This window comes from Mustela nigripes, chromosome 3, assembly GCF_022355385.1.
Source record: "Mustela nigripes isolate SB6536 chromosome 3, MUSNIG.SB6536, whole genome shotgun sequence".
Taxonomy (NCBI): domain Eukaryota; kingdom Metazoa; phylum Chordata; class Mammalia; order Carnivora; family Mustelidae; genus Mustela; species Mustela nigripes.
In genome coordinates, this window is record NC_081559.1 from 44,881,399 (window position 1) to 44,902,808 (window position 21,410).

Sequence of the window (21,410 nt, forward strand, 5' to 3'; positions counted from 1 at the left end):
TTTAACTGTGACCATATAAAAACAGGAGCACGTGAACCCCTATGCTTTCTGACTCAGCTACAGCTGCCATAGGATCTGGAAGGCCTTCGAGGTCCCCATTCCCAAACTGAGAGACCAGTGTGTTCAAGGAGAGTCTCAGCTCAGTTGATCCCGAAGATTCCATAAGCATCCAAGGCAAAAGTGAGACGCAGCCACCGCAGCCACAAAGAACATTTCAAAAGCCACAGGTGGAAGGTTCTAGAGCAGGATTCTTGGGCCACACAGGGCACGGCCCACGCCCTGCAGCTCATGGCCCACGCCAAGTCTACCCAGGCTTGGTTTCCGCTTCCCCGTGATAAAAGAGCTTTGTTTCCAACAAGAACAAGTGCGTAGATTTGACTTGAAAGGCTTCCCAAAAAACTGCGAAGGCATAGGAAACCTGTATTTAACAAAAACCTGTGAAAATTATGTTTTTAGTTTACATAAAATCAGAAAATACAGAAGCCGGCTTTATAGAAAACAATGGTAAAGATGTTATCTCAGTTAGCGATTTCAAGCAACGTCTCAAAAGGAGTGCAGGAGCTCACGCACGGAGCTCCCTGTCCACTCCCATGCAGGTGAGCACCAGATGCCCCTTGGATCCAAACTTCAGCAGGTTAAGAGTGAGGATGGCCATCAGACCAGGTGTGGCAGGCCAGGCCCACGTGATACTGAACCCCCATGCCCCTCCTGCTGTAATAGGGTCTGGTTTTGACTGTAAACACAGGACGGCCCTACTTGGAACCTGCCTCCCCTGGGCTGTGGTGGAGGCCTCTCTGGGAAGAGAGAATGAGATCACCCCCCTAGCCACCATATCACCATATCACCACCGTCTCTGAAACCACAACGCAGGCACTGGCCTGGAGGCAAACCCAAAGCGGGGGGCCCTTGGAAGGGCCAGGCCTGGTCCAAGGCCTTGTGCCCCACCCTCCCCCCAATCAGGGTACAAGCAGGCCAGGCCAACAAACCCCCCGGATGCTCCTCCAGCAGAGGTGGCACAGGCTGGCACAGAGAGCTGCCTCTGGCCTGGGGTTCACCCAGCCCCTCCCCCAGCCCATCCCCCAGTGGAAGCCCAAATATTTCACAACTGGAGATTGTTGAGAAATGCTAAAATGATGTTCTTTCAGGCAATTTAAGCACATTGAGAAAGACACAAACGGCTCACTTCTTCTCACAGGTGGTCCTGATGTCTGAGATATCATCCCTCAGCCAAGGCAGGCTCATCACCTAGCGTCTCTCTCTCTCTCACACACACACGCACACACACACACACAGTCTCACACACATGCACATGGCCCAGACACACACACACACACACACACACACACACACACACAGTCTCTCACACACACATACACACACAGCCCAGAGGCCCTGAGATCTCCCGGGAAAGGATTACAAATGCTGCCTCCTTAGGAGCTGCAGCCAACTGGTCTACCAGATCCACACACAACCAGAGCCATGAGCAACCAGAAGACAGGAGAACACTTACAAACACAAACAACCTGGCGGGTGGTTCTCCTATATCAAGTATCAAGTCCTATGGACTCTTGGAGAGTTCAGGGAAAGCCCAACCAAGAGCAAAGAAAGGCACGTCTACACCCAACCAGGGCCACCAGGACGCATGAGCCTGACCTCAACAGGGGCACCCGCCAACTGAGCATGGATTCACCACAGTGGGCCACAAGAGGCTGGGAACCTGCGAGCGTGATGAAACCCCCTGACCCCCCCCCCCCAGTGTCTTCTTCTCCAACACAGCTGAGCCAGCACAGTCTCCACAGCCATCCAGGATGACTTGTCACCTGCCAGGAGCTACCACTCCCTCACAAGGACACCCCCAGCCCTTCCAGGAATCAGGGCCAGACTGGCCAAAGAGGCTGACCTGTGCCTCTCACCTGCTCCTGTGGACGCAGTCCCACCCACCCTTCTCTACTGCTTAGAAGAAACAATGTTGTACAAAGAGCACCTGAAGGCTGAGGAGGAAAGAAGGGACCAAACCACAGAAAGATGAAAGAGCAGACGGACAGCTGGATCATTCCCGATGAAAACCTCTGCTTCCCATGTCCCCTGTTCCCCCACTACTTTCTCAAACTTTCTAAAAACTCTTTCTGTCTACCAGTACCGATGAAAAAAACCCATTAGCCTGCCTTGCTCCATTTCCCTGATGCTGTGTGTATGATTACACTAGAGCAGCCGGGGCGGTGGGGGGCACGCAGGGGACTGGGGTGAAGAGCGCTTCCCCTGTACAGCCATGTGGACGCAACAGGCATCTGGGCAAAGACAGTGCTGGGCCATGCAGCTCTTGGAGCACAAAAGAACGGCAAGCAGGTTTGCCTTCTGCATGTCAGACCATGGTGGGGAGATGGGGCCTTAAGAATCAGCCAGTCAGTCCCTGGTTTGGGTCAAATCAATGTGAACATGAGGAGCACCAAGAACTCTGCACATGCCGTTCGATTCTGAAGGGAGAATTTCTGCTCCACACATGCACACCGAAGCAGGTATGAGTGGGTTAGAAAGGGCTCTTCATACAGAGTCTAGAAAACCTCAGGGAGCTGACAGCAGACCACGTGGAATTCTCTAGAACTGCAACAGCATTTCATAGATCCCACCGAACCAACAAGTCAATGAGAAACCCGGTTATAGTCAACATCCAGTTTCTACAAAGGATTTCCTAGGAGAATTTGCATGCATTTCGAAAGGAATAAATCTTTGCCAGGAATACAAACAGACCACAGTAGAATCCAGCTCTTAAAACGCAAGGTTTCCTCTTGGCTTTGGCCCTCAACAACCAGGTCTTAAAGGAGCGACCTTCTAAAACATGGCCTAAGAGTTTCAACGTTTCAAAAGTGAACGGCCGCCCACTTCAAGCATGCCCCAGGAAAGGTTCACCAAGGACAATGAATCCTCAACTTGGACAGCAGGCACTGAGCGCTGGTGCTCCTCGGGGCCATGGAAGGTAGTTTGATATAGAAAACACTCCCCCATCGGAGACGATTGCATACTTAACATCACGGCACTTAACCTTAACCACGGCACTTAACCAACCTTCCATACTTCTTTACAAATGCTCTTTGAAATGGAACAATTAGATATAAGACAGCTATGTATTTTATTTTAAAAACTGTATCACATTTTAACAAGCCTCACCTACTACCTTTCAAAAGGAAACAGTATTAGCAAAAGTGAGGAAATGGTGGCAATACGGCACATTGTTTTTCACATTAAAACCCCAAAGCATGGAACGTTACAGTTCCAAGTCAGGATCATTGCATTCAAGGGACAGCAGCAGGAATGCTAGGCTGGGGAGGGGTGATAAGGACCAAGGGTGACAGGGAACCTGAAGTCCAATAGGACAAAGGGCACCCTAGAATGTCTGGGTTTACGACCCTAAGAGATGACCCAAGCCACAAACCCCACGCAGCCCTCCTGGGGAGCAGCCTCCTTGCTTGCCACCCTGCGTGGGCTGCTCATCCAGGACCAGGCTCCCGTCAGCTGCTGCGCTCGATGTGCATGTGCAAGAGGCAGAATTTATCTCTTCTATTTGTGTTCTAAAAAGGGGAATGAAGGGAGGGGCCACTATGGAACTAACAGAAGGCTTCTTTTCATCTACACTGCTCTTACCACTCCTTAAAGGCCAATATGCCCAGTATCTTCCTGATTAAGTGGCTAAGAGCAAACCAATTTAAAAACACAAAGCCAGATAGGCTTCTAAAAGTTTGATTTTTTAGATCTGAATTTTTCTTAATTGCTATTTTTCTAAGATTGACTACTTTTTATCATGTTCTCATGAAATAAGCAAATAAAAAGCTCTTAAGTAGAAGTAAAATGAAAAGTTTCAACTCGAACTCCCAAATTAACCAGGCCTGCCAGCCACCCAGTCAGCCTACCATCCAGTCCCAGTCTCCAAGGACTGGCGGAGAGAAGTTCAGCCTAAGTCCAGAAATATCTCAAGTCACAATGCAAGCAGCACCAAAGCCAACTTCTACCACAGCAAAGCCACACTCATTTAAACTGATAGAACACAAAGTGTGTGTCACAGCGAGAAGGAGCAGGAGACTTGTTGGCCCCTGCAGGGGTCTTGGAACCAAGGGAATTAGGACCATGTCACCCCTCCTACTCCATACCCTACGGCTCCTAGTGTCCTCCCTCCACCGCACCAAGCTCTCACCTCCAGGCCCTTGGGCCACCCCCCTGGTGCCTGATCTGGGCAGGTAAGCTCCTTCCCTGCTTTCCAACCTGCTCCCCTTCCAGCGCCCCCACCCACCTCCTCTCATTACCTGAACCACACACCACACAACCTGGAAGCTCCATGCAAGTCAGCTGGATCGCCTCCTGACCCAGCCCAGTGCACCCAATGTCCACCAGCTCAGGGCACATGCCCCTTTAGGGCAGGGAACCAATTCTCCAGTGAGCCACCTGACATGAAGCTCAGCCCCCCGCAGCAGTACATCCCAGCTTCCTTATCTACAAAACAAGAATCATGTGTGCTAGCTCGCTTTAAAGGGTCACCATACCACACAAATGGGACAGGTGCAAAGCACAACTCAGAATGAACAAGCTGTTTGCTCCAGCGTCCCAAAAGCGCGGCACATCTTGACTCAGAGTATGGGAGAAACTGACTTGGATCTGTCACTATTGTAAGTAACGTCTACAGTAATGCAGAGCCCAGCCCAGCATGTGGAGGTGGCCACACATCTCCACACCTGTCCGCACCAGACCTGCCCGCTGCCGCCGGGCGCCTCAAGGACAGCCTTTCTGTTCCACTTGCCGCGCTGCACTCAATGGCGTCTAATCATTCTCGTGCTGGGTTTTCTATGTCAAATACATACCGCAAGTTCATTCTTAAATTTCAATATCATTAATCATCCAACATTCAGCATCTCAGAACTCCAAAATTTGCATTTCTACAATGGTGGCTTTGAAAAAAAGGACATAAATGCAAATGTTCCACATACTGTATAAGAATTTTCAGCGAATTGCCAAAACAAACCATCAATGCTCCATTGACAGTGAATTTTCCAAGCTCTTCATAACGACTGAGTATTCGTGATTTTTAAAAGACAAAACACAATTTGAGGATTAAAAAAAAGAGAAAAAAAAAAGTGGGTTGAAAAAGAAGTCGTTATGTCTCCATCATTTCCAGAACAAACCTTGACTGATTGAGATCCCAGATAATGATAGCATGAGGGACCGGGGATGGTGGCAGTTTGGGAGCTGCGAATGTTCTTGTGCCGGGTGCTCCAAGAACGCCTGGCAGACCACCACTGCAGACGGGAGCCGCACCAGGGTCTCTGGAAAGCTTTCCTGTAGAAGGCAGGCCAGTGCAAGATGTGCAGTGTCTCTCATCTGAACCTCGGCTGGGACCAGTAAGGCAATTCCTGCCACCCGCCCTGAAATATCTGCATTCGGCTGGGCATCAGGAACGGGTCTGACTCTTCCCATGCCCCCCAGCACGTGTCCTCGGGGCTCAGTCTTGCTGCCCCTGCCCAGAACTCCCCCCGAGTTCATCAGCCACTGGGGGCTCCCTCACACTTTTCCAGAAGGTCCTGAAGCACTCTCCTCCAGCTGTCACCGGCTGCTCCCATCCTCTGGCAGCCAAAAACTAAGGCTGTGTCCCCTCACCTAAGCTGCGGGACTCCCAGCACCCCTCCTCCAGGCCTCATGCAAGGCCACTCCCAGCTCCCCAGCTCTCCATCTGCCACTTGAGGCCCAGGCCTTTGCTCAGGGTCCACGGCCCACCTGTCACCAGCAGCTCCAAACCAATGTCTTCCCTGTGTTGATGACATGTCCTCAAAACGCATTTCCTACCCTTAAAACTCTGGAATATTCCTGAGACATTCAATCATGGCAAAGCATGATTTCAATGACATACAAATGTTCCTTTCTGAGATAATTTCTATATTAAAACCTAAGAGCCTTGGCAGCCAAACTGGCTGAAACAAACAGACTTAGGTTCAAACAGAGAGAAAGCAGAGTGCACAGAGGAAGGAAGCCCAGAGCCCCAACTCAGACCAGCCTGAGGCATGGCCTTGTCCCGGGAGACGTTCAGAATTCAAATTTGACGACAGTTTGAAGAAATCAGACTATGTCGAAACTCACTAATCACTAAGTTATTGTTAACATAGTCTTCCCAGCTGCTTTTATGTGGATGGGGTATTTCACACTGAACAAAATATTAAGAAATCAAAGAATGGTCCAAATTAAAACACTGATCTTAAATACACAAAGTTTTCCCCAAAATAGTTCTCCTGCTTTTAACCCCATACCATACACCCTCACAAAGAAAGATACAGGGAGAGACAGGACACTCGAGTGACTCCACTGCAGGCCAGCTCAACCGGTTTTCTAGCAAGAGCACAGTTTGGGAGACCACACACGCGTCCTCGAGACCCCACTGCGGACTCCCTGGGATTTACAAGGAGGGCGGAGGAAGAAGGGAGCCTTTGCTTGTCCTGCTAGGAGGTCCACATACGCATCCGGCCTCTATTAGTCCTGCGCCCAGGACTCACCTCCAGAGCAGATGCCCTATGTCCCAATCAGGCCATCCTGACCTGTTCGGGCACATCCCCAGTGGGGAGAGGTGTAGAGCACTGCATTAGGCGAGAAGCCTAATGTTTTCAGAACCTGCTCTCATTCTTCTCACTATCAAAGAGGAGTTCTAGCAGGCTGGACCGCCCAGGCCTTTCCCCAGGCTGCTGCTCATCATTAGGAATAGTTACTCAGAGCCATAAAATCCCAACAGCTAACAGTTTTACGTCAGAGAACCAGGGCCTGGCTCTGGCAAAGTTCAGAAAGCACAGCAATAAAATCATACCACATACCTCACCCAACACCAGCGGGAGTTTTAAAGAAAAACAGGGAAGAGAAAAATTATACGTATCAAACAAAAACGACATTTTATCATCAGGGCAAAGCCAACAGACACAGCCAAATGTGAGAGGAGGGACCACATGGGGCTGGGCTCTCCCCAGCCTGGTGGGGCGCACCACACAGCCACACAGGAGCACAGCAGAGCAGGGACAGCCAGGGGACGGGGGAAGGCAGGCACCCAGCCAGGGACACTAGAAAGGGCACAAGTGAGCCGTGTGAGCGCACAGACAGAACTTGTCCCCTCAGGCTCAAGAAAAGTGATGAAGGACACCTACAAGTTTTCCATTCCAAAGAGCAAACCGCACAACTAGTGTTTCCCTTCTTCCCAGAAGGCCACGAAAAATGACATAAATACAAATTCAAATGGATGTATGGTAAAGCTAGACAATGGGAAGATGGCAGTGTCAACAGACAGAAACTCAGGGGAACCTCCTAGAAAATACAAATCCCAAGGGATCGACATGATGGAAAGCCAAGCGCTAGGAGCAGAACATCACCCGGGCGGGCCACAGCCTCAGGAAGGAAAGGCAGCCACGGCGTGGCCCAACTCACAGCCTACCACGGGGCCACCGGTGTGCCCATGTGTGCAGGGCTGCACTGGGGGGAGGGCAGGTTCCTGAGAAGACCCGTAGGCTTGGAGAAGAGGGAACGCCCGGGGGCTTCAGGCCCACCACATACCACGGTACACATCCACACTGACCCAGGAGGGACAAGGCTCCAGCCTGAAGGGCAGCGGCAGCCCTGGGCCTGCTCCCAGTCTCCAGAGACCCCCACCCACCGAGAGAGACAGGGACACTGACGGCAAGGGGTGAGGGGGTCAGTGTGGGGGGAACAACACACGGTCAGACAGGACCACGACTCCAATAACCATCAGTGCACAAACTCCCCATATAAGAGGCCAAGGCTCTCAGGAGAACAACCTGGAAGGTTAAGGTGAGTGTGTAGAGACAGGCTGATAAGCTAAAGAAACCAAGGACAGGCTTTTAATAGACATAATAAACTTTGGGGCAAAACACATTAAGGAAAGAAAAATAGTGTATATTTTATTCAGAGGACTGAGCTACCAAGAGATATGGCCATCAATCTTTAAGTGCAAAAGAAAACACACTGAAAATTACAAAGCAGAAAATGGTCAGTAACATGAAAAAAATATTGCACATTTTTGTAGAAATTGAGCACAAAACAGAGTAAAGCTACACTGATTTCCATGAGTCAGTGAAGTTAGTGTGTAAACAACACAGAGAAGATGACATGAGTGTAAGTGCACGGTATGTGTGAACAAGGAAACTGAGTGCACATACAGATCTCCTGAGACATGGAAACAGGAACAAAAGAGCATTCTTTCTCTCCAAATGCATGGGCGGCATGGACTAGATTTGACTATCTGTACAAAAACGTGCACCCCGTGTACATAGTTATGTAAATTCAAACAATCGTTTTTCTCTCACATACTGACAACAATGAAATGGACCGCATCTACCCCAGCATTGGGGCAAAGGGAGAAAATTCTGGGCACTCGTGAACCTTAACTAAGAAGGTAAGTTGAGACTGTTTCTGAAGCAACAGGAGAGCGGACCTGACCTTCACGTCCTCCAACCTAGCAATTCTACTTCCTGGAATTGGGCCCATGGAGATACGTGCAGAAGCGTATGGACAAACACACATGCAGTAACTGTGGGATGCCGATTTGGGTTTGTTACCCTAACCACACAAGCACCCATGGATAAGCTATGGAGAGTAAATGACGCTTGTGTATGTGCAGACATCAAAAGATGCTCATGATACATTACAATGGGGAAAAAAGGAGAACACAGAACCCCACATATGGAATGACCCCACTCTATTCGAGTGTTTGCACGCATGCCCCTCCATGTTCACTCATAGGAACAAGCACACCCTCAAGACTGCAGCAGTGCGCTCTGAGTTGAAGGGAAAGCTGGGCACCACCCGGTGTCTCTTTTACACACTTCAATTCAGACGGCTTAACTCTGTTTTATGCTTTGTATCAATCAATACATGAACGATTTACATCAATAAAGCTTTCATATCTAAATATAGCTGGGAATCCTGCTCTCTGGAGCTTCTGACAACTCTGATCAGAGCCAAAGGAAGGCGTGAGAATGTTCTGGAGCAATCCCAAAGGGAGAGACCCAGACCCTAAACCTCTGGCTCCACTCCACCAGGCCAGGCCTGAGGCTTGCTCAGAGACATGGGTGCCACAGGGACGCACCGCCTCTGACTGGGTAAGCCCTTGCCTCCCCCCACTGCGTGAATGCAGGACAGACCCGCTATCCAAGTGCCCTTCAAGCCCACGTTGCCCTGGAAGAGGCCGCAGCTGGGTGGACAGGGCTGGCTCTGCGGGAGGCCGGTCCTGTTGGACAGGTCAAGGCAGTCCACCAGGCTTTAACCAGGTATCCGCACTGTGGTTCTGCAAGAGGATGAATGCAGGTGCCTGTGACACCCTTCTAAAGCTAAGAGCTCCACAAACGTGGTTGCTAATCCATCTGGCCACTTAGCTCTATAACCTGAGACACATCACTTCTTCCCTCCACGTCTGAGATTCTCAGGGCACTAGGAAGACTACGTGCATGCCAGGATCTCTGCTGTGCCTTTACAAAGCGTGACCTGAGGAGCGAGTCCTGGGGCCACCGAGGCAGGTGTAGACCGGGTGCTGCCTCCCAGACTAAGCCCAGGGGCCCCATCACAGCAGCACTCCCACCCCGCAAAGTCCCCTCAAAAACAAGGAATTAACTCAACAAATCAGAGATGAACCTAAACATCACCTTGCTAAGTACAAGTCTCCTCTCCCAGCATCAATGGAAACCATACGCCATCTGTATGCGTGCAAATCAGAGCCAAAGACACGACCCTGAACCCCTGAGACGAAGAGCCCGCGATCTGCTCTGCACTGGGCAGGCACGCACTGACCACAGCCATGCTGCAGGCCAGCGCAGTCACACGATCTCATCTCCTAAAGGGAGAGCCCGGCCGTCCACAAGAGAAGGACGGGGTCACCTTACCTGGACGGCTTTGGGAGCTCATTGCTAGCGTCTACTCCTTCAAGCAGTTCAAAACGGCTCACAACTTCCACATAAACGACAGCTCCAAAGAGCCCCCACGTTGCGCGGACACATACAAGTAGAGCCGCAGCAAGTGTTGGCGCACAGCCGTGAAAACTCCCCGTCGTGCTGACCACGTCTCACAGGCCGAGTCATCCACGAGGCAGGCAGGGCTCTTCTGTGGGCTCTCAGGGGGTGACCTGCATGGTTAGAGAAGGAAGAGCAGGGTCAGTGAGGGGGTGAGGGCTCTCGTGGACAGCAATATCTAACTAGGGAAACTACGTGGGTGTTCACATTGATGCACTGCGAGCAGAAAAGCCGTCCTGGGTGGAATCCGTTCTGCTGACACAAACCACGTGAGGGTTTTGTTCGTTAACAGGTGTGAAGACACGTCACAGAGCAGCGGTTCTCAGCCTTGGCACCAGCACCACCAACCGGGAGCCCCAGGCCACCCCCACCACACGCGGCCAGGCCCCTCGCCCACACATCTATACTGCGTGGGGCTGCGGTCCCACAGGCCACACTTGGCTTCTGCACAAGCTGCTGCACAATGTGCAGGCCCCTCCCCACCCCCCCATCCCTGTGTTTCCATCTTCATAATTACCGCCCTCCCTTTTTAACTCCAGTTTCTGACTATAAAAGTAATCCGTGCTCATCATAGCTAAGTGTTTCAAGTCAACCACAATGCTGGCACCAGAAGCCAACACTCAGTAAGGCTCAGACCTGTCTCGCTGATGTTTTTCTCTGCCCTCTGCCCACTCTACAGCTGTGTGTCCTCTTCTCTGCGCTGCTGTTACAGCCAGGAATGTCCCCAAGTCACTCACAAATCCCTGTCACACTGCGACCAAGGCTGCTCCCTACTCCATCCATGACAGAAGATGGCCATCTCCCTCCCCCTCCAAGGAGCTCCCTCTGACCGCCTCAGGTGGCACTATCCTCAGGACCAGGTACGGGACACGCACCGGCAAGTTCACCAAACCCTCTCCCCAAGGCCAGTCTCCTCTATGGAGCACCACCACCTGGAGACAAGCACGAGAACACCCAGCAGCAGGTGTTGCTTCGGTGTGGAGGAATCATGGGTGAATTCTTACACACTTGCCTGTGATCTCTCACCATCAGAAAGTGGAAACAAACTGCAACTGTGGTAACTACGGAAAACCTCCTACTGACCCTGGTCCGAGGCTCCTCTGAGGCCTCTGTCACCTCCTCCTCGAATGATGTGACAGATTCCTGTTCTTGATTAAATTATTCAGAATCCCTTTTTTTTGCCCATTGCTTATAGTCAGAGAACCCTAACCAGTCCATCATGAAAATGACCGCTGCCCAAAAGCTAGCCATTTCAGTGGTTTCCATACCACGTTTCCATAACTCTGTGATCAATATCCTCACAACTGTTGTTCTGTATCTGGTTGTTTCCCTAGGAAACACAGTGACCTTTATTTTATCTCAGGTTCAGACTTTTCATTCATCTCTTGGCCAGAAGGAAACACCACTGTCTTGAAGACAATGCAAATGGTTTCTCCTGCAAATCTCTGACGGCTCAGTACCCTTCACACAAAGGTCCCAGTGTGGCTGGGTATAAAATTCTGAGAACACAAACCCTTCTTCTCCCTTGAAACCTTTAGACCTGGCCCCACCCTTGGCCCTGCAGAAACCCCACATCCATCTCCTTCCTCAGGGACTTCTGGAGACTGAGCTTGGATGCCGCTGCTGCTGCCATTTCCTTCTGTCTGGATTCTGCAAGAATGTTCTTCTTTCATGTTGAAATTCGGAAGTTTTGTCAGAAATCTAAGAACCTCTTTTCATTGATTTTGCTCCAAACATGAACCTTTCAATACACACAGGTCTCTTTTCTGTTCAGAAGAAAGCTCTTCAACTAGATTTGGATTCCTATTTCGGGGAAACTTGTGCTGGCTTCCTCAGAGACCCCTCTCCTAACTGGCTGGCATCGCCCTCGGCTCTAGCCTCTCCCACCACTGGCACACCTGCTGTTTACTCTGCATTCCTGGGCATCTTCTCAAGTATGTTCTCCACAACACGGCTGCTATTTTCCACGGTATCAGTCTGATTCCTTACGGCCTCTGAAATAGATTTTAACCTCAGACTCCCCATTTTCAACCAGTTCCCTTCACAACCCCTTCCTCTATCTCTTCCGCTCAGCGCACCCCCTCTTCCTCACCGTCCATGGAGCCACGACTTCTCCCTGCTAAAGTCTTTTGAAATCTCTTTTTTCTGCCTCTGACTGTAGACTGCTTTTGGAGGTATATTCGTCTTTTGCATTTCTGGGTATTTCCCTTTTCACCACATCCTGGGAGACCCCATAGGGGGACTTTCTGTTCATTCATCCTCACATCAGAATAGCTCCAGTCCAGACCTAGGTTTTGCCAAAAAGCCATGTGTACTTGCTCCTTCCCCATCCTGTGTCCACTGTAACGTCGGCCAAAGTCTACTGCTCACAGCTACACCCCGGCAGCTGAAACACGCAGTCCCCAGCCCAGTGCCCAGCAGGCTCTGACCCCATGCGGTCTTGCCAGACTGAGATGGACACTCTTCCCAATTGCGGATGAAACAGAGGACAGGAGCTTCTGCTATGCTACAACAGACATATTCTGGAGGAATCTCACATTCTGCAACACTACCCTAAAAATGCCAGGGCGTCTGAAAAAATACAAGGTAGGAGTGGACTGTTCAAAACTGCAACTTAATAACTGGGACATCACAGAAATCAATAATAACACTCATAAAAACACGACCACAGTGTTCGTTTAAAAAAAAAAAAGACGTGTAAAATTCTTAATAAATAAAAAGTACTGCAAACATAGGATCTTACCATGGCAACACTTTTATGAGGGAGAACAAAAGCAAGAACGGAAGTCTCAGAGCCATGGAATCGGGGACAAGATGTTAGACACTGGAGAAAACCACGAGCCAGGGCAAGTGGCCAAAATGGGCAGGAGGCAGAGCCGAGGTGGAACGGGAGCGAGTACACGCACAGCACACCACTGTTCCATGGATAACCACGCTCAGCGTGACATCTCTCCACGTGCAAGCCCTGCTCCCTGATAACAGAAAGCATCCATGTGCAGGAAAAATCAAGTCTGGCCTGGCCCAACTCATGCACCACACACACCTTCTCCCCTCAACTGCCAGCCCGTGAGCAAGCTCGTATTGTGAAAGTGAGTGTTGTCACAGGACAGGGCTTACGTGAAGTGGGCTCCCTTCCTAGTGCTGCCGGAGCACCACACCCAAACCCAGGGGCTTAGAACAGTAGAAACTGACTGTTCACAGTTCTGGAGGCACTCAGGTTTCCTAAATCTTCGATCAACGTATCAGCAAGGACATCCACCCTCGGAAGCCTCGAGGGAAACCCTGCCTGCCTCTTCCCAGATTCTGGTGGTTGCTGGCAATCTTTGACACTGCTTGGCACGCCGCCTTTGCCACCATACAGCTTCTCCCTGTGTCTCTCTGCCTTCATATGGCCATGTTCTTCTATGAGCACCAGCCGTGTTGGATCAGGGGCTCAATCCCCCCAGCAGGACTTCATCCTAACTGATGACATCTACAACAACCGTACGTCCAAATAAGGTCACATGCTGAAGTCCTGGGGGCTAGGACTCCAGCCTATCTTCTTGCGGAGGGGGAACACGATGACGCCACCCAGCCCCTAATAGCCGGTAGGCGCTGCATCATGGGCTCTTCCTGACTGCTCCCGTACCAGCCTACCCAATGCCAGAGGAACTTGAAGGTTCCAGGAAACAACGCGTCCCTCATTTCACAATCCTCACCATGCTCTACACAGACCAACTCTTTCTGGACTAACACTAGCAAGGAGGACAACACCTGGAGCACAGAGGCACGGGGCTTGAAAAGCTGCTCACATGCCACAGGGACAGCTGTCCAGTGTCCTGGTGGGTTTGGCGGGGGCAGGGGGGGGGGGAAACAGCACAAATCCCAGGGGATGGTGGGGAGGGACGGGTTCCTTCACGCTCTCAGGTGAGCCACTGATTCCACCGTTCAGCTTGGTTTCTCTGGCTTCAGCAGACTCCACACCCTGGGTCTTCAGGCGAAACCAAAGAGGCCTTTCCAGAAACATCTAGCCATCTGTTGGTTTGCAGGATAGCAGAATGCCCAAGAGCACAGGCACGAGAGCCAATGCTGCCAGGGTCCCGGGCTAGGCTCTGGGTCTGAATCTCAGATCACCATCTTAGCAAGTGACCTTGAACAAGTTCCTGGCCCACAGGAACGGGAATGAAGATGGGGAAAGAGCACAGTCCTAGAGGTAGCACTGAACATGGCTTGGTGAGAGGTCATGCACTCTAAACTGTAAAACAAATCTTCCCCAAGCATTACATGCCCACTACATGCTGTCTGCGGGGAACCCACTTAAAGTATAAAAATACAAATAGGTTAGATGGACTTCAATCAAGTGAGAGTCTGCCTTCAGCTCAGGTCATGATTCCAGGGTCCTGAGATCAAGTTCCGCATCAGGCTCCCTGCTAAGTAGGAAGCCTGCTTCTCCCTCTGACTCTCCTCCCACTCGTGCTCTCTTTCTCACAATCTCTCTCTCTCTCTCTCTCAAATAAACAAATAAAATCTTGAAAAAAAAATACAAATAGGTTAAAGGTAAAAGATGGAAAAAGATAAATTATGGAAATACTACTCAAAGGAAAGCTGTGACAGTTACATTAGTATCAAAGTTTAAAGAAGGAATATCATCAGGGATAAAGAAGGCCATTTCATAACGATAAAGAGACACAACTGACCCGTTTCTGCATCCCGTAACAGCGCTTCATTTGTGAGGCAAAAATTAATGAAAATGTGAGGAGAAATGGACAAATCTACAATTATAGTTGGAAATTCCGACTCTGTTCTTAGTAACTGCTAGAGCAAACAGACGGAAACTCAGAGAGGACTGGACCACAACGGCGCTGACAGGGCACCATCACCAACACAACACTCACTCGCTCCTCACGTGGTTTCGAAAGTGCACACGGAAAACCTGACGAGATGGCCCAGCTCTGGGGCCATAAAACAAGTCTCAGTAAATTTAAGAGACAAGTCAAAGATACAAGCATGTTCTCAGATGAAACTGAAATTAGATATCAAAAACAGAAAGACAGCTGGAAGACTGATAATACAGATAATACACTTCAGGGGTCAGAGAGAAAATGAGAGCAGAAATCAGAAGGCACTGCTGACCTATCAAGATAGGCAGTATGTGGAGATCTGTAGCATCGAATGCCCATGCTAGGAAGGGAGGGATCAACTCAACGAGCTCAGGTTTCACCTTAAGAAACTATAAAAAAAAGAATAAATTATACCCAAAATAAGTAGAAAAAAAAATAACAAAGAGCAAAAAAATTAGAAGAAAAAAAAAGAAACTAAAATCTGATTCTCTGAGACAGTAAAATTGACAAACCTCCAGCTGAACTGATCAGGAAAAATAAAGAGAGAAAGAGAGAAAGAAAACACAAATTAATAATACCAAGAAAGTGAGAAAGGATTAACTACAGACCAAATAGATAGTAAATGGACAATAAGGGAATATGACAAACAATTTTAGGCCGATAAATCTGACAATTTAGATGAAATAAACAAATGCCTTCAAAGACCAATACTAGGGAAATCACTCAAGAGCGAGCGCAGGACCACTCATCCTCATGACCCCTGGACCCCTCGGGGAGCCTCCCTGAGCCACAGAAGGCAGGAGCTGGAACTCCAGGGGGCCGGCGCATTAGAGCAAAAGCGCACCTGTTGGAAGCTCCTGGCTGCATGCCAACAGAAATGCACCTGGTGATCCAGGCAGGCAAAGGAAACTCCCAGAAGGAAATTGGGTAGCTGGAAAAGCGGGTGGGCAGCTGGAGACAGGAAGTGATAGTGCCCAGAGGATGCTTGTCCGAGACTCCTCTTCCCAGGGGCCCCAGCTGCTGGGCAGCGTGAGTCCCCCTGGCCAGGGCAAGGCCAGACACCTTGACTGGCAGCCCCACAGAAGTGAATCTAACAGGTAAGAGGTCGCTCCCCAGAGGGAAGCTGCCAGGCTGTTACCAGAGTAGCTGAAGAACTGAGCAGCAGACGCCACAGAGAACCATGGGGGAGCGGGGATCAGACGGTGGCCAGACCACAGGATCCTTCCAGCTGCCCACCTTCCCACCACAGGATCCCACCAATGTGGCTCCAGCTGGCCTGTGACGGCATGTTGGCGGGCCTGGCCATGAGTTCCACGAAAACCAACAAGACACATCTGTCCCTTGGCACCACGGCACTGGCATGGGAGGGAGCACTGGGCAGGGAGGCCTGAGCCCTGTCCACCCGGCAAGGCCACAGTGAGCTGGATGGCCCTGGGGCAGCCCCTGTGACATTCCTGGGCTGGAATAACTCACCGAAGTTTCCGGGGGCCCCCACGGGGCAGACACCACAGGAAAGACGGCTCGGCGGCCCCCAGCAGCACTCCCAGCCTCACACACCAGAGGGGCCCTGAATAGCCAGGCTCAAGGCCCGTGAACTTCCTGTGCCTTCCCTCTTGGGGGCTCCCTCAACCCCAGAGGCACCCTTCCTGGGCCCCTGGAGGGCAGTCCCCACCCCTCTCACACACTGGTCCGGCCACCCTGCTGTCTGACACATCCACCTGCTTGATTTTCTGCTGTCTGCCGCGGCCAGCACAGGCCGGATGCAAGCTACCGCCCACTTGCCTGGCTGGTCCCTAAGGCTGGGGCACATAGCCGACGCGCAACAACGATGCACTGAACGGAACGACCTTATGAAAAGTTGTCCTAAATCCACCTCAGAAATCACTTCAAAAGGCAACTGCAAGAGCAGCAGTGCTCAGCCTTCTGGAGGTTCTAGAAGAGAAGTTCAGGGTCACATCTGACATCAAAGGTCTGATGAATCCAAGAGCGGGTGGGGCTGCAGGAGGCTCGCAGCCTCAGTGCGGGTCGGGCCTGCATGAGGAGGGCAGAGTCCTGGGTCGCCCAGAGCCCCTCGGCCCTCAGGACATCCAGGCTAAGTAAGGAACGGCTGTAGCCTCCAGCAGGTGCATGGACTCAGTGCAGAAAATCAAGGCCTCCAGGCCCATCTCACAGATGTGAAGTCCATTATACTCCCTGAGAAGAAAGCTCAGCACCTCCATCCCACCACAAAAGTGAAACCTCTCCTCCCTGGTCTCAGAGGAGAGCCCACCAAAACTGTCTGACCTGTGCAGCCATATTCCTTCCCTCTTCTTCCCAGCGCCACGGGCATGTCTTTAGGTGGAGTTTCTGAACAACCCAATGCGATATTCACAATATAAAAACAGATTGGGAATTTACTATTTAAATAAAAGAAAATTCAAGCACAATATAGTTCCTTTGATCTCGATGTAAACATCTAATGACATTTGACTAACCAACAGATTATCGCTTTTCTAAGAAAACCCAGAGCAACAGTACTAAGATCTCCAAAATTCCAGGAGCCTCAGGTTTCTGAAACCCTATTCTCGAGGAACAGTTGGAACTAGAATGTATATGTCTCTAAAGTATATACTTGGAATAAAATTAAACAAACACTGAACATATTACGATGAGACACAACTGCTTTTATGACTGCATTCTTTCCTGATTTATGACATGATTTAAGACCACATTTGGAAGGGTGAGCAGAAGACTCTGGAATTCTGACTCACGGCACCTTTAGAACGATGGGCCTGGGCACTCCATGCACTGGGAAGTCTCTGACACGGAGCGCATATTTATATAAAAGACATCTCTTTCTTTATTTGTATTTCTGCCCCACATGAAATAAATGGAAGTAAATGCGTCACTACAGCGTAAGTGTGTGCTAATATTTCCTTCACCAAGTATCAGAATCTAGGATTACCTATAGTTCTTCCCTCCTGCAGCTGCCCTTAAAAATTGTAGTTGACCTAATTTCACAGAACAAGCCATAAACCTTCTAAAGAAGTCAAAGTCTTCGAAACTGTAAATCCTTAAAGGAACGTTCTTTTAAAAATCATATTAGGTGACCGCAAAGAAATGCGGCCGTAAAGAGATGACATGTCTCCTCACTTGCCACAATCCTCTGCACCCCGTCACATGTGTCACCTGGGCAAAGAATGACCACAGCTCAAAGTCCGAGCTCCTCCCCACCACGGCCGCAGCCTGCCAGGCTGGTGGGAGCACAGCAAGCTGTTCGAGAGCAAACACAGAGCCAGGAGCCGCAAGGCACGGCTCAGACCACAGCACCCCAACGCAGGATGGAGGGCACACACCATCATCAGCCGGAGTCGGGAATGAAGCCAAGAGGCCCCTCTCACAGTCTCCACTCCACACCAGCCCAGAGACGTCAGCCAGGACGACACAGCCAGAAGAAGTGAAGGGCACGAGGACCGGAGAGGACAAACATACTGCATTATTTACAGATGGTATAGAAAACCCCAAACAAGGCACAGCCACTATCAACGTTCCTATGGGAACTTCACAAGATCGCTGGGCCCAAGGTCAATGTACAAAAATCTACTGTATTTTTACAGACCAGCCAAAAAAGAGAGAGAGAGAAGCTTTGAAAAAAGATACCATTTACAATAGCATCCAGTATTGGCAAATGACCAGGTGTAGCTCTGCCCGAGGACTTACGAGAACTTTGGAAATTAAAGGGGGGGGACACCAGCAGTGAGATTTAAGATCTAAGCAAACAGGACAGCATACCCTGCACCCAGACTAAGTGATCCTCAGTGAGATCTCAGTCACCCTCCAGCCAGAACCTGCTTGAAGATTGACAAGGGTTTTGTACATTTTACATGGAAGTACAAAGGACCTGGAACAGCAATCTCGAGGAAAAACAGACACGGAAGACTTATACTACTAAATACCAAGATGTATTATAAACCTATGTAATTTAGAGGCTGGCATTCTAGAGGAAGGCCAACACAAATACAGTAACATCCACGGGGAGAGGGAGTCTCTCAGGGAACAGTGCTTGGGCCACAGCAATGTACATGGAAACAGACATGAGCCTGGACCCAGGCAGCACCTCGCCATGGAAAATGGCAGGAGATGGAGCATAGAATCAAGGTCAAACAAGGAGGACAAGTCTGAAAGACAACAAAAGCATAGATCTGCAGGCAGGCAAAGATACCTTAAATTGATTTAAGAACAACAGTGTTTAAGAAACTGACAATGAAGGAAAGAAAATGATACCTTTTACTGCATCAAAATTAAGAATTTTCACGTGTCCAAAGACCAGCAGAGGAAAGAAAAGGCAACCCAGACAGAGAGCAGAAGAGAATCTGCCCAACACACACCCAACGAAGGGCTGCTGTCCAGGATATAGAAATAATTTGTTTAAATCATTAAAAGAAAGGCCGACAACCCAAATAAAAAATGGGCAAGAAATGTGAACAGTCACTTTTTTTTTTTTTTTTAACAAAAGACGATCCCAAGTGGTCAATCACCATACGAAGAAGCACTCGGCGTCAATGATCTCAGAGCAACACACATTAAAACCACAAGAGCACCCTACAGATGGCTGAAACTTAAAAGGCGTGCAGAACTAAGCGTTGGCAAGGCCGCGGAAGGACTGGAACTCGCATGCTCTCCCAGAAGGGAAAGTGCTTAGTGACATATACCAAGGCCAGACCTTCGCAAGCCTGTTCCCCAGCAAAGCCACTCCCAGGCACATGCACAACAGAAACACGTACAAGAACGACACAGCAGCCTTATCCATGAGAGCCAAAGCCTGGAAACCTCCCACAGGCCCATCAACAGTGGAATGTATGGACAAATGGTGGCACAGACTTATCAGAACAAACAGCATGCACAACATGGACATATCCCATGATTGACGCTGGGTAAGAGCAGACAGACACAACAGAGAACACGCTGTGTGTACACGCAGCGTGTATACATGCAGTACACACAGTTCAGAAGCAGACAGAACGACTCTGTGATGTTAGAAGACAGGACATGTGCACTTCGGAATGAGTGGTAGGGAAGCAGGCAGAAGGAGGAAAAAGGGCTTACAGAGTGTGAGTCACGTTCTGTTTCCTGATCCAAGTGAACACTGGTGAGAGGGTTTACTCTGCAAACTCACTCACCCACTCTGGAACCCTTCTGGCCCAGAGACAGAGGGAGAATCATGTACTCAAAGGCCATCTTGCAAAGAAAGATCCAAACTAATACCTACCTGGTGGGTCCATTCCCCTTATACTATATTACTACGATCTGCACATACACAGGAAGTATTTGCCAAATTACCCCTCCTGAGACAGTTACACCTCCCAGAAATAGGACAGGACTCATTCTGTGTCCATGACGACACAAACATGGCGACTCGAACTCACAGAATGGGTGGAAGTCCCAAGGAGGACCCAGGTCAGGGTATCAGACAAAAAAAAATACCCATGAAATAACTTTTAATGTAAATATTTTCGAATAAATACGTAATTTGAGCTTAATTAAAATTATTTTAAATTTTAATAAATTTTAATCAAAAAAACCAGCTCTTGATGGAGTGATTTTTTTCCCCAAGTCTTATTTATATGGCAAGCTTTATTAACAAGCATTATTTTCTTCAGCAAACATCCTTAATGAAACATAGGCTGGAGGTTCGAGCAATTACGTTCTGGAAGAGCGCTGTTTTAGGACAGACGATCATATAGAAGACTTGAGGTTTTTTTTTTCCCCACAATTTGTTGGGACAGATTTATTTTTTCGCTTCAGAACAGCCTCTACACTTGAAAGTAATAAAACACCATCTCAGTGTGTTCTAAGAGGAGTAACATATGAAGTATTTCATGAAATCTGAGTAATGCAGGCTCTACCGAGCAGAGCCCAGATCCTTCCACCTACTCAGGAGGCCACAGGCAGACGGTGGAGGGTAAAGGGATAAAGGCACCAGCATGGGCATCGAGCAGCAAGCCAATGGGGTGCTCCCCCAAACACACACTCGAGCACACGCTCACACACACACCAAAACACCTGCACACACAAGCACACGAACACACTTGCACATGCACATACATGAATACGCCTGCACACATGCGGGCTCAGAAACACACACGTGCACACACACACACTTGCACACACAAGCACACACAGGAACAACTAGTTGTCAGGAACAAAAGAAAACGGCCTCCCAGCCCTCCGGATCCTTTTTCCAGATGGCTACATCTAGTTACCGATAAATAACCATATCTTAGTTTTAACATGTATAAACTGCTTGATAAAATAAACTCTTTAGATTAAGGGTTCAAATGGATAACACACCCAGATAAAACAATACTGGTCTCCGTTATCTGCTAAATAAAATAACTTCAGTGGCAAAGACTCTGGCCAGCCGGCCGGCAGGGAGCCCCAAGAAAACTTGATGGATCATGAAGCAACAAGACAGCCCTGGCCAGGGGCAACCCAGGCAGAGGGCTGCAACTCCCGAAGGAGAACAGGACTCCGAGCAGGACCCGGGGGTGCCCCCAGGCAGGCCACATGCAGCCCC

The 21,410-nt window shown here is 49.6% G+C and overlaps 1 protein-coding gene across 1 annotated transcript in view; it reads right to left on the reverse strand.

Moving 5' to 3' along the window:
* Window positions 1-21,410, reverse strand: part of HDAC4 (histone deacetylase 4) — a 282,919-nt gene that overhangs the window by 238,892 nt on the left and 22,617 nt on the right. Inside the window, exon 2 of the mRNA XM_059393840.1 lies at window positions 9,909-10,147. Coding sequence (XP_059249823.1) covers window positions 9,909-9,930 — 22 coding nt within the window. The 5' untranslated portion in view covers window positions 9,931-10,147. The remainder of the gene's footprint in view (window positions 1-9,908; window positions 10,148-21,410) is intronic.